The sequence below is a fragment of the Delphinapterus leucas genome, chromosome 16 (genome assembly GCF_059928025.1).
Source record: "Delphinapterus leucas isolate spDelLeu-1000000601 "Yukka" chromosome 16, BTC_Dleu_Yukka2, whole genome shotgun sequence".
NCBI classification, from domain to species: Eukaryota; Metazoa; Chordata; class Mammalia; order Artiodactyla; family Monodontidae; genus Delphinapterus; species Delphinapterus leucas.
Window position 1 is genome coordinate 55214146 of NC_143144.1, and position 17586 is coordinate 55231731.

Consider the following 17586-nt stretch of genomic DNA (forward strand, 5'->3'; position numbering starts at 1 on the left):
GCTGCGCCTGACGACATGGCAGCTCTGGGTGTGAGGCCAGAAGGCAAAACCCTTGTCTTCAGCTCAACAGGCTGCCTGGAAGCTGCCGGCACTGCCTGCGACAGGCCTAAGGCATTCTTCCAGGCTGATGGGAGTCACTGTTTTTCTCCACAGGACTCTTCCAGGTGGCCTTCCTCTGCCCATGTCTATGGGACTCTACACCTTCAGGCATGCTGTGTGCTGGTCACCTTCCCTAGAAAGGGATCCTATCTTATGAGTGGGTTGGGTTCTCCAAGTCCAAATAAAGCACAAATCAAAAACTGCATTTGATCAAAATTACCCTAAAAAAATTTCTCACTCATCCAGTTCAGTTCGTTGTTTCTGAAGCAATGCTTTTTGGCTAGAATCAGCACCCCAAGAGCAAAAAACTAGGTTATCCCACACCAGATAGACGCTTGCTGGAAGCAAGGAGGTCACTGATTAAAATGAAATCAACAGCTTTTAATTTTTTAAGTATCAGTTCCTTCCGTAGACTTTTCTTTTTGTTCACAATAGGCCCCAGGCATGAAAGGGTTGGAAACCACCGGGCACATCACAGGGAGACTAAAAATGGAATATGGTATTTGAACTAAAACTGTATCTAACACATCTCAGCATGTCATTGCATATATGTTAAGTGATCGGTAAAAGTCTGGTGAATGACTGAACGGATGACTTCAATGACGAGGCGGGTTGGGCAGGATGGTTTGCTGAGCTGATTGGAACAGAGAAGCACTTGAAGACGGGACTGCACTGGGCTTCATCCCTAGGAAGAACTCTGCTTCTGAGGTCCAAAGCCTTCACTCAGCAACACTCTTCAGGCATGTGCTGAGGACCTACTGTGTGCCAGCAAGGTTTTCTGGGGCCTTCTGGACACACGCTCTCACAACTGCCACCACGCTGGACCCAGTACGATGAAGTAGCCTTGTCTAACTCCCTGCCTGACATGAACTTGGGAGAAAAGAGGACATATCTTATTCACGGCACTGTCCTCAGTTCCAAGGACAGCATGTGGCACACACAAATGCTCAATACTACTTGAATGAATGAAGCTCAGAGCACTCAACATCTCATCCTAGAAGAGCATTTAATCAAAGTGACTCCTGCCGACCCCACCCACTCCTCTCTTTCTGGGTCACTCATCTAAAAATCAGACAATCCCTGCGATTAGAATAATTCTCAGGATGTTGCCCTTCACTCACCTTTTAGAACCTTCTTTGACACCTAGGCTATTTACCCCAGAAAAGAATATCTTTTTAGATACAAGTGTGGCCATCCTCCCCCAGCAGGTCCAAATTCCTAGCCAGCTCTTTCATGAAAAGGTTTCTAGCTTGGTCAAAACCCTTATTTTCAAGGGCTATCATCTCCCACCACGACTGAATCCCATACCTGGATATGTCTTGGGGAATTCCCTACCAAGGAGATATACCTGGAGATACACCCAGGACAGGAGGGGCCCAGTGCAGAGTTAGTTGCAGATATGGGAACCAGGTAATGTTTCTCTTGCTGACGCTGGCACGTCTACCTCCTGCCCATGAGCCATAATGACTCAGCTTCCCCGAGTCAGTGCGCCGCCACCAGCATCACGTGACCACCCCCAAATACAAAGCCCTGGGTATCTGAGCACAGGCAGCTTTTCCCAGAGCCCCACACGTTCAAAGTATCGTAACGAAGCCGCACTGGTTACCCCATTAATCTTGTAAACTCCAAGGGAATAGGATTAAAATATCACCTGGATAGACTCCTGTTAACACAGTCAGCAAGGAGCAAGAGAACACCACAAAACACAAGGTTAGAGGGAAGCAAATGACGGCGAGAGAGCTCTTAGCAACCAGGAAGAACCCCAAGGTGAAAAAGAAAGTAACAGTGTCGGTACAAAGAGAGGCACATGATTTTCCTTTAATTACCTTCAGATTTAGGACTAGGAGTAGATGCAGGAAACTGGTAGGTAGGAGTGTAAGGATTGTCCTCTGTAGCAGAGAAAAGCAGTGGATTTTGAAACTATCCACCACGAAGTGGAGGAAGTGACAAATCTCCAATTGATTCTTTCAAATGACTGATTACCTATTTTAGTGTTATTAAAGCACACGGCATCACGCTTGAAAAGAGATTAATGAATTAGAAAGGACTTGGTTATTTTAATATGGCACATTCATGCAAATAAGTGAAATAAAATTTCTGCCAACCAAAAGTGACTATAAAAACAAAATCTAAAAGCCAAAATCTTATTCCTAAAATGGAACTGTAAGAATTAATTTAAGGCTAGGACAACAGATACACTGTCTAAGTTCATGGTACCTTCAGAATTTTGCTGGATTTCAGGAAGTTCAGGGAATTTGTACGTAGGGAAATAAGGGTTTTCTTCAGGAGTGTCTAGGCAGAGGAGCAGGTTTGGTAGAGAGAATAGAGGAAGATACAAATGGAGAGAATGAACGAATAGGAATCCACACACAATTCAGGCTCCTTGAATTCTGGAACATACTAAGCTTCACCAGTGATGAAAGGAATTCAAATTGCTTTTAAAAATCCAGTCCTTTTGCCTGAATTACTGAGACACGTCTAAAGACACAATATCACTTCTCTTCTTGGACAAAGAATTACATAAATACAGTCTCCAATAAGCAAAAGGCATTTAGCACAAAGCTTCAAATTTTCACCTTTTATGGGAAAAAAATATTAAGTATGCTAATAAATTGTGTGTAAAGAAAATAACTGTCATCAAATGATTTTTTTTAAAAAATCAAAGCTTGTGCTGTAGACATTAGAATCAGGGCAAATTAGTGGATTCTTAATTTTTCAAATACCTCTGCCTAGGGCAGGTAGTTTCGCTCAGAATCTGTAATTTAGGTTGAGTTATCATCTATAATATATGGGAGGACCAATGCTGCCTGAGGGGCAGAATTACATATTTTTCACATATGCACCTGTGTCTCGGCATTTGGGCTGCCAAAGCTGGATCTAAAGGTGAGAGACAGATTGCTGGGGAAATGGACATTGGCTTTAGGAAGTGACCAGTGGAACTGACACCATCTGATCAGACAGCCAGCATCACCACCGTGACTGAGCTCATCTACCTCAAAAAGAGTGAATTTACTCTTGGCTCAGAAACACTAAATACTGAGCATCTCAAAATTTAGAAACAAATTGAAGAGGGGTACCCCCAGGTTCATTCTGAACACTGCAGGAGCTAATTAACAGTGATGTTAGCTGGCAGCCACAGTTAATCAGAGAGACTGGTTATCTGCGGCACAGGCTGACCAGACAATGATCAGACGCTTTTCCTTTGCCTTCGTGTGTCTTCTGTGCCAGGCGGCCAGACTGGATTTGGCCACAGGGAAGGACAGGATGCTCTGCCTGCAGGAGGAGTGGTACCCTTCTCACAGTGCAGCTGCATCCCTGCCCAGCAGCTGAGTGGCGGCACAGGCGGATGAGAGCTGTGGGGCTTGCAACCTGCCTGAGCACTGGCCTGGGGTTCTCCCACCATGCTGGGTCCCCTGCTGGCAGCCCAGCAGGCCCCTGATTTGGAAGCACTACTCTCCCAGCTTCAGCGGGCTTTGTTGTGTCAGCTCTGGACTGGCTCTCAGGGCTCCCTGCCAAGTGCTGGCTCCCAGCTGCGGAAGATTATTTTTCACATTAACACCGTCATACAGGTGCACCATGCGTCCTACTTCACAAGGCAGAATTTGCTCTCATTTGGGCCCTGCCACATCCCTCAGAGGAAGGGGAGGGGAACAAACACAGAGAGGTACATGATTGGCCCACGGTCACATGAGTGCTTGGGGGACTGAACCCAGACGAGAACACTTTTTAACTCCCAGTTCATGCCTTCTCAACTTGCTCTGCCTACAAGGCAGTCATGGGCTGACAATGGGAGGTGCACCTAAAGCCAGAAGCAGGTGGGAGCCGAAGCTGCTCACATCCCAGGCAGGCAGATGCTAAAGAACGTGGGCAGAGTGCTGGGCTCAGCCTGCTGCATCCCCAGCATCTGGGAGGGAGGACTTGGGAGCCGACCTGAGCTCCCACATGTGAGGCAGGCGCACAAGTTCTCCCGTCCCCTCTGCTCTTGCAGGTGCATGGCTGGGCTCAGGCAGGCCCGGGCCTAATGAGGTCAAGCTGCAGGGCCCAGTCTTCCGGCCAAGTGAGTTTAGGTCCTCACCACAATAGTCAACATATGGGCACAGCACAGCTTCTACAAACGAAAATCAATACCTCTGTTTAGTTTGTGGATCTGCTTAAACATGGTCTTGTACCAGTCTTTTGATCTCTCGGTGTTCTGGAGAAAAAGAGTAAAATAAAATGGAAATCTCAGCACGTTTCAGAACTTCCATGATTACGAAAGCAAAATGCAAAGTGACAACAGTCAAAACTCATGTAATTCTATACATCTTTGTGATCTCACATTGAAATCTTTTCTTTTTTAAATGCAAAACTGTTGAGAAAGAACTGACAAACCAAGGGATTCAGACCTGAATCTGCAGGGTAATATTTGGTCAAAAGGATGCAGGTTTTGAAACCAGTGGACAAGGATCCACTTGAAATGTGTCCATTCTTAGGTAATTTTTAGAGAGAACCTCTCTCCATATATAGATGACTAAACTGAAGTAAAGGCTCCTAGAAATGTAAGAAACAAGGAACATATGCTTATCACCCATTTCAGGTTACTCTGTAGAAGTGTATCTAAGCCACCTGCATAGGGCTAGATTTAGAATGTATACATTAAAACGTAGCCCATTATAGCATCCAATACCAGAGAGTTTCCATCCTAACCACAAAGCTGGGTTGTTTTTTAAGATAAAAATAAAACAAGGAAGGAGACAGGTGGTTAGATCAGATACTTTCACTCCCACCTTACAGATGAGAAAATATGATACAGAAAGTCAATGGTCATAGAGCAGGTGAGCAGGTGAGAGGGAGGGCTGCCCAACAGGATGGTTAGCGGGAAGGGTCTGCTCTGTTACCCACAGGTTGTGCAATCCGGGGCAAGTAATCCCGCCTGAGCCCCTGTTTCCTCATCTATAAAATGGGAATGATATTAACACCTACCTTGTACGGTGAATCATGTTTAAATGAGATAATGCATTAGCAAACAAACACTGCAATCATTATTAGTAATAATTCTTTCTACTACTACTTATTATTATTGGAATACTTATTATTCCTTAGGACAACAATTCTTTTGAGGCTTAGCCCACTGCTATTTCTATCAGCCTCCCCCAAAGGGACACAAAAACCTGTCCTTTGCTCAATGGAAATCACAGAGAAACACATCACAGTCAGTGTTCTGGTTCTGGCACATGGAGAGGGATGGGATTCACCCCAATCCAGGTGCAAATGTGGGGCTTCTCTGGGATCCCAGGGCCTGCAGGAGGCTGGCGGGCCTGCACAGTGGGGAGGGCTACGCCAGGGCTGCCATGAGACCCACCCTGTTCTGAGGCCTTGCAGGCTGAATCCACCCTGTGTGTCCCTGAGAGTCTCCCATTCTCCCTGGATGACGGGCTATCTCCCATCCAAGGGAACTTCTTCCTGAACGCATGGTGGCAGGGACCCTGAGCCTCGCAGTCTTCCCAGGGTTCTCTAACCCTGGACTACAGCACAATAACGAAGGAGACTGGGAGACACGGCTCACGACCTTCTCCTCTTGAACACACACATGCCTGAAGCCTCTCAGAAGTTCTGCCACAGAGAAAGCAATCTGCCTTTGTTCCACCCAGTTTTCCCCCACATTCATTTGACCATGAAACCCTTTTCTCATGGATTTAGAAACAGCTAACGTATGCTTTGGGAAAAGTTGTCACCCAGCTCTTGGAGGCTCTGCAGGCCTCAGTGGGCTTAGAGAGAAGACAGTGCTGAGGACCCTCCTTTTGAGGTCTCTGCCACCCACAGACGGGGTTCACATGGACCCAGGGGTGGACACCTGTCACTGGCTTAGGACAAAGCCTAAGAAGGACCTGTAGGTCCGCACTCGTACCCGGAGTGGGATGCCCACATCATCCATGGAAACATCGCTTAGGTCCTGAGTGCTCTTTGCCACCCGCCTGCTGTCATCCTTCACCTTCTTCTCAGCAGCCCTGCCAGGGGAGGTGGGTTTTTCCTGAGTTGGTGCTGAGTCCTGCTCTCCCACTCTTCTTTCCGAGACAGGATCTGGAAAAGAAAAGCAATCATTAGCTGAAGCTCTCTACTGGTGGCTCCAAAGCAAATTCCCCACAAACAATCCAGCTAGGGTAGAGTGTGTCTGCCAATTCTCAATTGGAAGTTGTGCCTAGAGCAGGGGTCAGCAAACCATGGTCCAGCCCCCGGTTTCTGTAAATAAAGTTTTATTAGAACACAACCATGCTCTTCGCTAACGTATTATTTACTGCTGCTTTGGAGCTACAACGACAGAGCTGAGTAGCTGTGACAGAAACCGTATGGCCTGCGAAGCCTAACGTATTTACCATCTGGCCCTTTCTTTTTTGTTTAGTATTTGTTTTTTATTTATTGGATGAAAGATTAGATTCTGCAGTGTTTTACAATTTTCAAAAGTTTCACACACATGATTTCATATAATCCCATAATAACCCTTTGTCCTCCTACCCTTACTTTGCCCCTCTCCCCTTTTTCTTACCCCACTGGTAACCACTAGTTTATTCTCTATACCGGAGTCTGTTTTTTTGTTTTATTCACTAGTTTGTTGTATTTTTTAGATTACACATATAAGTGATATCATGGCAGTATCTGTCTTTCTCTGACTTATTTCACCAAGGATAATGCCCTCCAAGTCCATCCATGTTGCTGCAAATGGCAAAATTTCATTTTTATGGCCGAGTTATATTCCATTGTGTACATACCACATCTTCTTTATCCATTCATCTGTTGATGGACACTTAGGTTGCTTCCATACCTTGGCAACTGTAAATAATGCTGCTATGAACATTGGGGTGCATGTATCTTTTCAAATTAGTGGTTTTGTTTTTTTCAGATATATACCCAGGAGCGGAATTGCTGGGTCACATGGTAGCTCTATTTGAGGGTTTTTTTTTTTTTTTTGAGAAACCTCCATACTGTTTTCCGCCCATTAGGCCCTTTAAAAAATGTGTGGACAGTGTGATAAGTGCCCTATAGATGTCTGTACTTGGTGCTCCAGACATCCAGGTAGTTCTGACTTTTCTAGGAATTCAGGGAGCAGGTAAACCACACGAGGGTGGCCAGACACTACTTGAAAGTTCTTGTTTCCCCTTGAGGAAGTCACTTAACTTTTCTGTGCCTCTGTTTTCTCATCCAGAAATGGGGATAACACTTCAACTGGCCAGCTCACAGCAATGTTGTGAGGACCTAATAAAATAGCTTACACCAAGTGCTCAGAAAACGGTAAACTGCTAAATGCACATTAGAGTTTATTTAATTTCACCCAGGATTGGAAGCTACAGAGAGCTAATAAACATACCACGTGTGGCCTATAGATTATAAAATTACTTATTGTGTTTTGTTATTCCAAGGCATGTCATTTATTTATGGGAGGCATTTACAAAGCACCTGCCAGGTGCTATGCGTTCACATGTGCTGTGGACATGGGGGTGAACCATTCCCAGCCTGGCCTTCAAGGAACTGACGGTCTAGTGGGCAGAAAGAGGAGAGCCAGCAATGAGAATGGAGGCAACCAGTGCTGACAGAGGAGTCCATATCCCACTCCGCTGAGGAACTGGGTTCAGGCACCACCTCTCAGAAGGGTCAGCCAGACAAAGAGGAAGTGAAGGGTGCTCCTGGTGGAGGGAATGGCATAAGCAAATGCCAGGGGCCTCTGGACTACTCTGAGCTTATTATGGGCCAGGCAGTGTGCTAAGCTCTTCACGTACATCGCAGCTCATCCTCCCAGTAATTCTATGAGGAAGAAACTATCATCATCCCTCCATTTTTTAAAAAAGGAAACAAGTAAAATTAACTTTTATTTTATTTACTCTATCTAAAATATCATTTCGACATGTAATCAGTACAAGCAATTACTAATGAGGTGCTATACATTCTTTATCTTGTACCAGGCACTGCATGTGAGCGTGTGTATTATACCTACAGCACCTCTTGATTTGCATTAGCCACATTTTAAGTGCTCCATGGCCACATGTGGCTGGCTAGTGGCTACCATACTGGACAGAACAGCAGTAGAGCATGAATGCCCATCTAACCATTTATTAGTGCTGTGGTTTGCACTGAGCTTTTCAGAGTATCAGTTACTGATCCATTAAGTCATCCCTCCATTTTTAAAAGACAGGCAAGGGGAACAAAGCACAGAAAAGTTAAAGTAGCCTGCCTGAGGTCACATAGCAGCGCGTGGTCAAGTCGGGATTTGGCCTAGTGTCCACCTGACTCCAGCGGTCCTCTCTGAACCACATCCTGTCTGGCCTCCCTCCAAGGTGGGACCAAGGTTTTGAGCCTGGGAGCCTGGCCTGATCCAAACAGAGAAGTCAGGAAAGGGAACTGGGCTGGGGAAGGCAGGGAGAGAAGGCTGCCTGCACTTAGGGTAACTTTGAGGAGACAGCGAGACACTCAAGTAGAAGTGCCCTGGAGACCCTGAAGAAACGTGAGAGTGAAGCCCAGGGAGAGGCCCCGGAAGAGGGCGATTCTGGAGCCATCAGCACAAAAGTGATGGCTGAAGGCAAGGAGATGGAAGAGGTCAGTGGAGGAGATGACAGCAGAGTCAAGGGCCGAGGTCATGCACGAAGGAATGTCACAGTTACAGGCTGAAAAGCAGGAAAAAAAAAAGGGTTCCCAGAAGCTTGCAGCTGTTGCTGGAGGGATAGGAGATGAACCGGAGAGGAACAAGTGAGGTGTCACTGAAACCTGAGAAGACAGAGTTCCAAGAAGTGGGATGGTAACGCGTCAGAGGAAAAAAAAGAAAAAAAGAAATTGAAGCAGAGGAAGCGGCATTACCTTAGACAAAAAAAGTCACAGGATCTCTCTGAGCGAGAAAATTTCAGGAGGGTAGTGAGGGCAGATGCCAGATTTCAGGGGAAGGGATGAGTCTGTGGGCAGGAAGCGGGCAGTTAAGTAGGGAGGAGGTCAGCACGGGAGGAAGGAGCATGTCAGATGGTCACCAGAGAGGCCCAAAGACTGGAGGGCAAAAAGGGTTACACCGGGGAGTCTAATGTCCTACCAGTGGAGCCCATGAGGTGAGACAGCAGGGGATGAAGATGTGCCCGGGCTATTAGTACGTGTCCGGGAAGGATCTGTTCATTGACTGAGGGAGAGGTTCTCATCTCTGAGAAAAGAAAACGTTCCGAGTGCTGGCTGGAGGACTAAGCATTCCATGTTCCAGGGTACATGGAAAGCGGTGCCGAGGTCAGAGATGTCTGTGCGTGGAGGAGGGGCGTGGGAGCTGGGGAAACACTGCCGCCAGCGAGCTCAGGTTTATGACTTTCACAGGCTGCTCAATGGAGTGGCTTTGCCCGGGTTTCCAACAAACTACCGAAAAGAATACTCATTCTGCGACCGCAGAACAATTTCTAAACATGCTGTGCAAGACTCAGCTTCATGAGTGCTTCAGAAAACCCCATCACCGTAAGTTGTTTTTTTTTTTTTTTTAAAGACAGGGATTTTCCTTAATTAAAATGATTTCACACTGCTCTGATTTAATTTTTAATACAATTTTTAAAGGTTACGCTCCATTTACAGTTATTACAAAATATTGGCTATATTCCCCGTGTTGTATGATATACCCTTGTAGCCCATCTTACACCCAATAGGTTGTACGTCCCACCCCCTCACACCACTGGAAACCACTAGTGTGTTCTCTACATCTGTGAGCCTACTTCTTTTTTGTTTTATTCACTGGTTTGTTGTATCTCTGGTATCACCACCATAAGCTTTACAAGATGTTAAGACCAGACTGGTTTTACGGGATGAGTTCTCAGGCTCCCACAAAATTCCAACAGGAGGCCAAGGATTTGGCAGGAAGCTCGGGAGGGTGGGGGAATGTTGAGTTACCAGAGTCCCCCCTTAACATGGCTGTGCTGAACACTCCCCTCCCGACTGGAAAGGCCTTGCCTCAGTGTGATCAAGTTGCAGCAGGTGAGGCTGATTTCAAGCTGTCTCACCAAGTGCTTAGAGATGCTTGTCCTCACGCTCTACTGTCATCTCTTCAGAGGCAGATCACAGATATGCCAACCTCAGCGTTTCCAGACCTAGAGTAATTCCTAAGAAATTGTTAGGGCAGGTGGCTCTAGCAGCCATTACTTAACTGCAAAACTCAGGCTGACAGTCCATGGATTTGTTCCCAAGCTGCCAGAGTCCTTTTGATCTACGAAAATTAGCCCTGAACTCTTTTACTTTAGAAGCCTATGATCATGTGATTTGTAACTGAGTGGGTTTCAACACACAGAGGGCTGAACTGCAGCCTCTAAAGAAGAAGTGTTTCTTTATATAGTGGAGACCCAAGGTGACACTTCATTGTACCACGCAGGTGATGGGGCCACCCTGTGACATCCAATGGCTTATGATAAGCCTTGCTGCTATTTCTCACTAGGCAAATACATGACACCCTGGAGCGTTTCCTTCGAGTTTTATACTGTGCTTTCAAAGGAAGGTGCTGGAAAGGGCCACTCAATAAAGGATGCTGCTGACAACCTGGACAGGGCATCTGCGTCTGTGGGAGGCGGGAAAGCATCCCTAGCCTTCACATCCAAAGCTTTGTGATTGAGGATCACAGCGCTGCTTACACTTCCCTCGGGGAAGGGAGGGGTGGCCTCTCCATACCCTATGCCAGCCCCTCTGTCCCAGCCCTTGTTTTCCTGTCTTTCCACCCAGGGGACAGGAGCTTCGTGAGGCCAAATCCCATGCGGGTCTCATTCCTGGATGAATCTCATTAAGCATGAAGCCCCACAGAGGTTTAATAAAAAATCGGTTAGTGGGAGGGAGGCTGGTGCTCCTTCCAAGTCCCATCACCACTGGGGTGGGGGGAAAAGCCTTACTTTCTCTTACTCCAGAGCACAGACTAGAGCACCAGCCCCACCAGCCTTCTCTCCTTCAGGAGCTCCTGAACAAAATGGTGCTCTTCCTTTTTAAACAAAACTGCTTTTAGTGAGCACCTACTTTATGTCCCGCTCTATCAAATACCCTTAGTGGATCTGCACCAAAAGTGGAGGATGGAAGCGCTGGGCTTATTTTAAAGCGAAGGAAGTGGCCTGAGCCTGCCAGCATGATAGAGAAGCCCCGACATTCACACAGCACCTTCCAGTGTGCAAAGCACCCTCCTCCCTCTTCCCATCACAAATGATCCCTACAACGCCTCTTTGAGGCAGGGGCAAGGATTACACGCCTATTTCCCATACGAGGAAACTGGCTCAGTGAGGCGAAGTCACTTACCCAGGGACAAACAGCTACTATAAGAGGGAAGAACCAGGACCAAACTCTGGGTCCCCTAACTTGTGTTGAGGTGCCTTTTCAAACTCCCCAAAGCAGGAAGGCGCCCACAGGAGCTCCTTTTCAGAGCCGCCCTGTTCTCAGCAATCTGGGCTGGGGCCGGGGAATGAAGTGGGCTGGAGTGCGGCAGCTCCAGGAGGGGCAGCAAAGGGCACCTTGAACTCAGCCACGGCCTGTCCTGGTCCTGCGGCCAAGTCCTGGATAAAGTGGAGAGGGTGTGAGAACCCCATGTCCTCCCCACCAGGCTCTCCACGAATCACAAGGACAGCAGCGGGATGAAGGAACACAGAACTCATGGAGTAGCTGCTCAGAAAAATGGTGGCTTTTGCTATCCACCAGATCAGGGGTCCTCAACCCCAGAGATCACGAGTACCGGCAAATCCATGTGTTTGCATGCATGTGGCTTTTTCTAGAGAATGAATCTACTGCCTTGCTTAGATTCTCCAAATGAGTCCATGACCAAAACAAGGTTACAAGCCACGATGTCACACCATTAGCTGCTTGAGGGCAGCGCAGTTCCCTGAAACAGCCCCAGAGCCTGGCTTGGTGCCTTACACAAAGTAGGCACTCAATAAAATGACAAGTGAGCCAACGGAGACACCTACTGACAACAGTAGCTCATTTCTACCAAGCACTTGAGTGCCAGTACTCAGTGCTAAGATGTTGACAAGCAGAACCCAGGAGGCACTACTGCTTTCCCTATTTGGCAGATAAAAACTGATCTGTAGTTTAGATCATCAGTAACCTGCCTTAGGTCTCACCATCAGTAGGCGGGAGAACCAGGATTATGGCTGCAGACAGCCGGAAGGAAATGGCCGAACATTCCCATTCCTGGGTTCCCTCCCCACCCCAACCTTGTCCCAATCCTGCGCACTTTGTCAGGCAGTGAGCCCTGATATCTGATTATATTTGCAGTCACTCCCCACCAATGTCGGCTCTTGATGAAACCTGCTATTCCAATGCAGTCAGTACAGAGGGAAGCATCGGCATCGCCGGGGAGCTGGTTAGAAATTCAACTTCTGGGGCTTCCCTGGTGGTCCAGTGGTTAAGAATCTGCCTTCCAATGCAGGGGACGTGGTTTCGATCCCTGGTCAGGGAACTAAGATCCCACATGCCGTGGGGCAACTAAGCCCGTGCGCCACTACCGAGCCTGCGCGCCACAAATAGAGAACCCTGGAGCCCACGCACCGCAACGAAGATCCTTCATGCCGCCACTGAGACCCAACGCAGCCAAATAAATATTAAAAAAAAGAAAAAAGAAATGCAACTTCTCGCCTATACCCGTGAAATCCGAATCTCTGGAGGTGTGGCCCGGGAATCTGGGCTTTGGCCAGCTCTCCAGGAGGGTCTCATGCCAGCTCAAGTTCAAGAAGCTGTGCTCCCAACCCTCTTCCAGGCACTGCTGGTCTGGAGGCTCTCCCCTTGGTCCATCATCCCCGGTTCATCTATTGGCATTTGGGTTTGCCACCCAAAAAGGAGAGAACTGATCCACATTTCCCAACCCCAGATTGTCACACCCCAGAAGAGACACAGAAGCAATAGGAAGGTGGCTTCTTCAATGATGCTGGCCAGGAGCACTCCATCCAAAGCATAGCTCCTTGTCCTTTTTATTCAGAATAGCCAGTTCTTACCGATCAAGGCACTTGTCACTGTCCCACTGGACACGTTTACTAGTTTGCACCACTAGTGTGCCCCCACCAGCGTTCAAGTTCCAGGGAGGCAGGAACCGTGCCTGTTTTGATCATCCTTGCAGCCAGCAATAAGCAGTTCCCAACACATCAGAGAAGCTCGCAAGACTTCACTGACTGAACACATCAGGTGGTGGACAGAAGATGGCTTTAGCAGGAACAGGTGTTAGTGTGTAAATAAATATTTCTCACCTACCTGAAAGGCTACTGAGTCGTTTCTGCTGTTCTGTGATAAAAAACAAAAAAAAACACAGTGTAAGTGAGATTTACACAGACATGCTAAGACCAAGAAGTCCTGACATAACTCGTTAGGATCCCCAAACCGGTGTCCTTACTGTCCTCTGGGCTTAGATGCTAAAATGCTGTGTCGTCCAGCTGAAAACAGGGATATTAATGTGGCTTTATCATCTGGGTGTGGTGCCTCCTGTCCCTCTCCCCCTAGATTTGTGCCAGGATTTGGGGAACAATCACTGTTTTATGGTTGTTTACCTCTTAAAGTGATCTGATCATTGAAGGAGGCCCTCAACTCCCCTGGTCTCAAGGGAGCAGGACCTTACACACCCCAGTCTTGGTACCTTTTGAGGGAATGTAATCATAACCATGGCAGCTACCATCTGAGAGCTTGTGAAATGCCAGATATTGTTTTAAGAGCTTTCACGTGTGTGAACGCTTTTAATCTTCACAGTAACTCTAGCAGGTAGGTCAGCACTGGCTGAGAGACCTCACATAAGGGGCACAAACTACCCAAGATGACACTGAAAATCAGAGCTGCGTCTAGAACCTGGGTCCCCCAGGTTTCTTTCCAACTCTAATCACCAGGTCCCACTGGTTCCTTAACAGTGGGAGGTCCATTGGTTTCCCACCCTCCTGGGCAGTCTCGCGGTGGGGAGGCCAGCATCTCCTTTGGAGAGCTCTGTGAGTATGTGCTTTGGGATAAGCACAGACATGACCTTTACCTTCTACAGCTGCTAAATATAAAGCAGCCACATGTATAAAAATAGAACACTTGCCAGCCCATGGGTGCTGTCATCGTCCCCCTTGGCAGCATCCCCACCCTCCCTCCAGAACCAGCGTGGCGAGAAGTAAACAGAGCAGCAGGGGAGCTTGCAGCTGGTGGAAGCCGCCCTGTGTACGTCGGGCACATGGGCAAGGTTCACACTAGCTGTACCACAGAAGCCCAGCAGAGCCCTAGGCTCAGCTCTGCCAGCAACTTGCCAGATGGCACTGACCAACCACGTAACGTCTCAGCCTCAGTTTCCTTGTCTGTTAAATCAAAGTGCTCACTGGATCTATGGTAACCAAACGCTAGTCTCCAAGCTGGAAGCAAGGCCTTCCCTAGCAATCAAAAGCAAATTTATTCAGTTGAAAAGATTATGTGGTATCGCACTTCTGAGGTGTGGAATAGCCTTTCCTTCATAGAAAGAGATGCATGCAGTGCAGATCACAGTGGTTGTTTTTCTAGCAAAAGTTAGAAATTAGCAACCCCAGGCTAGTCCCCAGGCCGTTTCACGTGACCATGAGATCTAGAAGTCTGGGACCGCGGAACTCCTGTCCTTCATGTGGTCCATGGACTTGTCCTGCAAGCGTGCTGAAAAATGCAGAGCTTCTCCCCCATGCCTCCCCGCCAAAGACCTCCTGAATGTGACTCCCAGCATGCTATGCACACTGAAGACCAAGAACCACCCGTGCACTCTCAGTCCTGAGAGTTTTCCAGTTTAAATCCTCCTCCCCAGACTGATCATAAGCCATCTGCCCTCAAACACATGTGGGACGGAAAGCTCCAGAGAGAGGGGCAAGGGCTATGTTTACACAACTGTGAGAGCCAGGCCAGAGGTGCAGTAGGGGGACCTGGCCTGGGGAGACAGGGTTATTGTCGCACTATGCCCTGGGGCAGCCTAGGCAGGAACAATGGGAACCTTTTTTACGATGACTAAACTAGAATTCTAGAAGTGGAGCAGAGTTATCACTCCCTCAGGAGACTTCGCAATAGTTAAACTGTTTTCACGGGTACGTTTTGTGAGGCAAAGCAGGGCTGTCAGGCTGGGTAAATTCCAAAGCGAAGCCAAAAACGCCTGACCTAAAGTGAGTTGACGATTAGTGACCCAAAGCCAGTGCGCTGGGCGTTTCCGTTCTCCGCAACTCTTCCCGCCTCCTTAAGGAGCGTAGGGGAAGCTACCTTTTAATTCCAAACGGCAAAGTACTTGAACCCTTTCCTGAGGGACGTGTGATTCAGGCTGCATGATTCTGATGTTTAAGCCCAAAGGCAGGACTTGGACAAAAGAGAAAGGCAAGAACCAAAGGCACCTCCGCAAATAAGACTCCATTTGTTCAGGGAAGAAGCAAAAAGGAACCACAGGCACTTCTGTGCCCAAAAACGTCTCACTAGGTGCCATCAGAAGTAGCTGGCATTACACTTGGCATTTCCCAAAAACCAAGTGGCCTTGGGAGTAAACTGCCCTTCCTTCTGGGAACTAACTTGCTTCCTTTTGAGTGGGTTTTTTAAAAAGATGAGTCATAAAGAAGTTCATAGAGAACCAGCATTTCACTCTGTCCTGCCTTATGGGCACTTTCTGGGCAGAGAAGGCTACTGCCAGTAAGGGGGATGGCACCGCTGAAAGGAAAACAGGCTCTTACATAGCTTAGTGTAGGGGGTGGGGCCCTTCTATCTTTTGAAGAACATAGATTCATGGGTGAAAATTAATATGGGAACCACACAGAATGAAAAAAAACAAAATTACTAAAATAACTATGATTTGAGTGGGATGGCTGTGAGAGAAAATGTTTCATTCATCTGCTTTTCAAGTTTGGGGCAGGAAATAGAAAACTCCATTTAATACGGAAGACAATTAAAAATAGACTCCAGTCCCATTATCATCCAAGTCAATACAGAGAGGGAGGGGAGGGGAGGGGAGGGGAGGGGAGGAAAAGTATGAAGTAGGCGAGCAGGGAGTCAAGAAAAGGAAGATTTGGTACCGAGCTCTGAGCTCTAAATAAAACAATTAAACCTCCACCGTGCTTTGAAATTCAGACTCAAGAGCCCTTTCTACACTAGGAAACTGCTTGAAGCCTTTACATTTCACACCGCAAAGGACTTTTGTGAAGGGGACGTTTATTCCTCTATGGAATTTCAAAAAGGAAAACTTGGGACTTAGAATCATCTTCTGGGATTTTAAAGCAGAAGGGTCAACATATATCATTACTACCTCAACGCACTCCGTTTCCCCTATAACACCCCTTCAGAGAAAGGGAAGAACCAACCAGCAGCAGTCAGAGAAACTCTAGAAAACAAACATGAAAACCCTCAGCTGTGGCCGCTGAGCCTGCGCGTCTGGAGCCTGTGCTCCGCAACGGGAGAGGCCACAATAGTGAGAGGCCCGCGTACCGGGGGCCACATAGGGCAAGGGGCAAGAAGCCACACCAACGTCAAGTCCCCAGAGGGCGCCACTGAGGGAAAGCCCAGTGCAGTGACTTCTAGAGAGAATGAAGGCCATGAGTCACTAAGAAAAAGTTCAAAAGCCTCTGTTTTAGAGATACAAAAACATGTTTTCTATTCTAGAAAATTTCCCATCCAGTAGGTTTTCTTTTTTTTTTCTTTTTTTAATTTTGGTGCTCAAAAGTTTACTTTCTAGAAAATTCATGTCACAGAACTACAGGATTTAGGACAGTAATTAAAAGAGGTATTACTGCACCTGGATTTTCCTAGCAGAGCCCTGACGAGAACTCTCATGACGGTAATTAAGGGGCAGATGTTTTCCTTTCTGTCTTTTCTTTCTTTTTGGAGCTCCCATCTGAAGAAAACTGAATACCCAGGCTGTGGGACACACGTCACCTACTTACTTATTCAGACACCTGACCTCATGCCCAGACGGGGGCCTCTGTCTGCTGCTGTGATCTACTTTGTGGGTCGTGGGAGTGAGTAAACTGGGGCGGGTGGCCTCGGGGAAGGACGGGATTTGTAGAAGATGCTGTGGAATGGCAGAATTCTTGCCCCAGATGTCACAGTGCAGCTATGGCTGATTCCAGCCAGCTGGGGGCGGGGTGCTCCTCGCAGATCCCTTACCTCGATTATGTTGCAAGAGCACAATAGTGGGATTGACAATTGTCGTGGAGGGGTAGGCAGATGAAGGCTTGCTAACTGGTGCAAAGGTCTGGGAATCAGTTCCAACGTGCGATGAAGGAAGTTCATTTAGTAGAGGACTTGAGTCCTGAAAAGAAAACAAACGTTGTCACTCACTGCGACTGCGTGAAACCAAGAGGTGCCGCTTTTTAAAAAGAAGAGATTTAAAGCTTTACAAGGACCTTAATTATAAAAAGAAATGTAACCAGTGAGACATATTAATTCCAGTTAGATAAGTTTAATCTGGAATGTTTATTCTCTTTGTTGGGATTAGTAAAGGGAGAGAAGGAAGGTGACTGTTACTCGAGGTCTCGGCAACGTCATTCATTATTTTCATCTGGTCATAACTGTGGCTCAATCCGGTTACTGAAA

General features: G+C 47.3%; 1 protein-coding gene across 2 annotated transcripts in view; it reads right to left on the minus strand.

The window, feature by feature from the left end:
• Positions 1-17586, minus strand: part of SORBS1 (sorbin and SH3 domain containing 1) — a 241929-nt gene that overhangs the window by 72937 nt on the left and 151406 nt on the right. For both annotated transcript variants that reach the window (XM_089897262.1, XM_089897261.1), the window contains exons 6-9: positions 17158-17302; positions 13294-13323; positions 5987-6159; positions 4228-4291 (exon numbers count right to left, since the gene is read on the minus strand). In XM_089897262.1, the coding sequence (XP_089753388.1) occupies positions 4228-4291; positions 5987-6159; positions 13294-13323; positions 17158-17302 (412 nt within the window). The remainder of the gene's footprint in view (positions 1-4227; positions 4292-5986; positions 6160-13293; positions 13324-17157; positions 17303-17586) is intronic.